The sequence below is a fragment of the Nycticebus coucang genome, chromosome 21, assembly GCF_027406575.1.
Source record: "Nycticebus coucang isolate mNycCou1 chromosome 21, mNycCou1.pri, whole genome shotgun sequence".
NCBI classification, from domain to species: Eukaryota; Metazoa; Chordata; class Mammalia; order Primates; family Lorisidae; genus Nycticebus; species Nycticebus coucang.
Genome location: NC_069800.1, coordinates 59162652 through 59164469, shown reverse-complemented (window position 1 = coordinate 59164469; position 1818 = coordinate 59162652). Strand labels below are relative to the sequence as shown.

Sequence of the window (1818 nt, the reverse complement as noted above, 5' to 3'; positions counted from 1 at the left end):
GTGGTTTGGAAGTGTTTGGTTTTACATTTTTCACAAGTCTGCCACATGCAACCTGATGAAATATTTTAAGTCTCATTTTAAAGCACTCACCTGGAAACAAGAGTGTAAGGGAATATACTGACTCTTCTTGCACACAAATACTCCCTGCCACTGAGGAAGTGCCTACCTCGAATGACTTCTTTAGGGTTTCATTTGTACTCTTATTTGTCTCTAACAAGTGCATACGTTTTTTAAAATTATTTTACAGATGAAGAAACCGAGCCAGAGGCAGTGCCCATAGCTCAGTGGGTAGGGTGCCAGCCACATACACAGAGGCTCATGGGTTCAAACCCGGCCCGGGCCAGCTAAAACAACAATGACAACTGCAACAACAATAACAAAAAAAAATAGCCGGGTGTTGTGGCAGGCGCCTGTAGTCCCAGCTACTTGGGAGGCTGAGGCAAGAGAATCGCTTAAATCCAAGAGTTTGAGTTGCTGTGAGTTGTGATGCCACAGCACTCTACCCAGGGTGACATCTTGAAACTCTGTCTCAAAAAAAGAGAAAAAAACGGAGCTAGAAAGAGGTTCAACAACTTGACCAAGTGCCCATGGCTAACAGAGCTGGAGTTCAAAGTCAAGCGAGTTTTCTTTCCAACTTGGGACCTGTAGGATGGCTCCCGCAAAGAAGGGTGGCGAGAAGAAGAAGAGCCGGTCCGCCATCAACGAGGTGGTGACTCGAGAATACACTATCAATATTCACAAGCGCATCCATGGAGTGGGCTTCAAGAAGCGTGCCCCTCGGGCACTCAAAGAGATCCGGAAATTTGCCATGAAAGAGATGGGAACTCCAGATGTGCGCATTGATACTAGGCTTAACAAAGCTGTCTGGGCCAAAGGCATAAGGAATGTCTCATACCGTATCCGTGTGCGGTTATCCAGAAAACGCAATGAAGATGAAGATTCACCAAACAAGCTCTATACTTTGGTTACCTATGTACCTGTTACTACTTTCAAAAATCTACAGACAGTCAACGTGGATGAGAACTAACTGGTGATTGTCAGACATACCAAATAAAATTATAAAATGACAAAAAAAAAAAAACAAAGTCAAGCGAGTTGAAATCCAAATCCTATACTCTTTATCAAGCCAAATAGAAGTTCTAGAGGTGGCAAGGCGCCTGTAATCCTAGCACTCTGGGAGGCCGAGGAGGGTGTATTGCTTTGGCTCAGGAGTTCAAGACCAGCCTGAGCAAGAGTGAGACCCCAGTCTCTTAAAAAACAAAAATAGCTGGGCATTGTGGTGGGCAATTGTAGTCCCAGTTACTTGGGAGGCTGAAGAAAGAGTATTGATTGGGCCCAAGAGTTTGAAGTTGCTGTGATGCTACCCAGGGCAACAGAGTAAGACTCTGTCTCAAAAAATAAATAAATAAAAATAAAAATAAAACACTCAGTTTATTCATCAAATCTATACCAAGTAATCAATTTATCTGTGCAGGTTACCATACAAGAAACCGAATCTAATACTAATAGTTAACAGCAATAACCCAAGCCCTTGTTCTCATGAATCTTATACCCCAGGTAAGTTGACAATCAGCAAAGAAACAAACAGCTGCTGTGCACGTCGGTCATTACATCTATGAAGATGACTAAAACGGGGTGAGGAGATGGAAGGGGTGAGAAATATTTTAGATATGGTGGTCAGGGAAGCCTTTCTGATGAGATGATACTTGAGTAGAGTCTGAATAAAGTGACAGATGGAGAAAAATGGCTTTTTGACAGAAAAGAATTCCAGGTAGTGAGACCAGCAAATGCAGTGGCCCTGAGATGGGAGTTCCCCTA

The 1818-nt window shown here is 43.2% G+C and overlaps 1 protein-coding gene across 1 annotated transcript; it reads left to right on the top strand.

Moving 5' to 3' along the window:
• The first annotated feature begins 632 nt into the window (after positions 1-632).
• Positions 633-1082, top strand: LOC128573849 (60S ribosomal protein L31-like). The gene has a single exon (XM_053574305.1). The coding sequence runs from the start codon at positions 650-652 to the stop codon at positions 1025-1027; it is 378 nt and encodes a 125-aa protein (XP_053430280.1). The 5' UTR covers positions 633-649; the 3' UTR covers positions 1028-1082.
• Positions 1083-1818: the final 736 nt, after the last annotated feature.

Bases quoted from the DNA above. Each gene is read 5' to 3' on its own strand.
- LOC128573849 (XM_053574305.1), top strand. From the start codon at position 650: ATGGCTCCCGCAAAGAAGGGTGGCGAGAAGAAGAAGAGCCGGTCCGCC.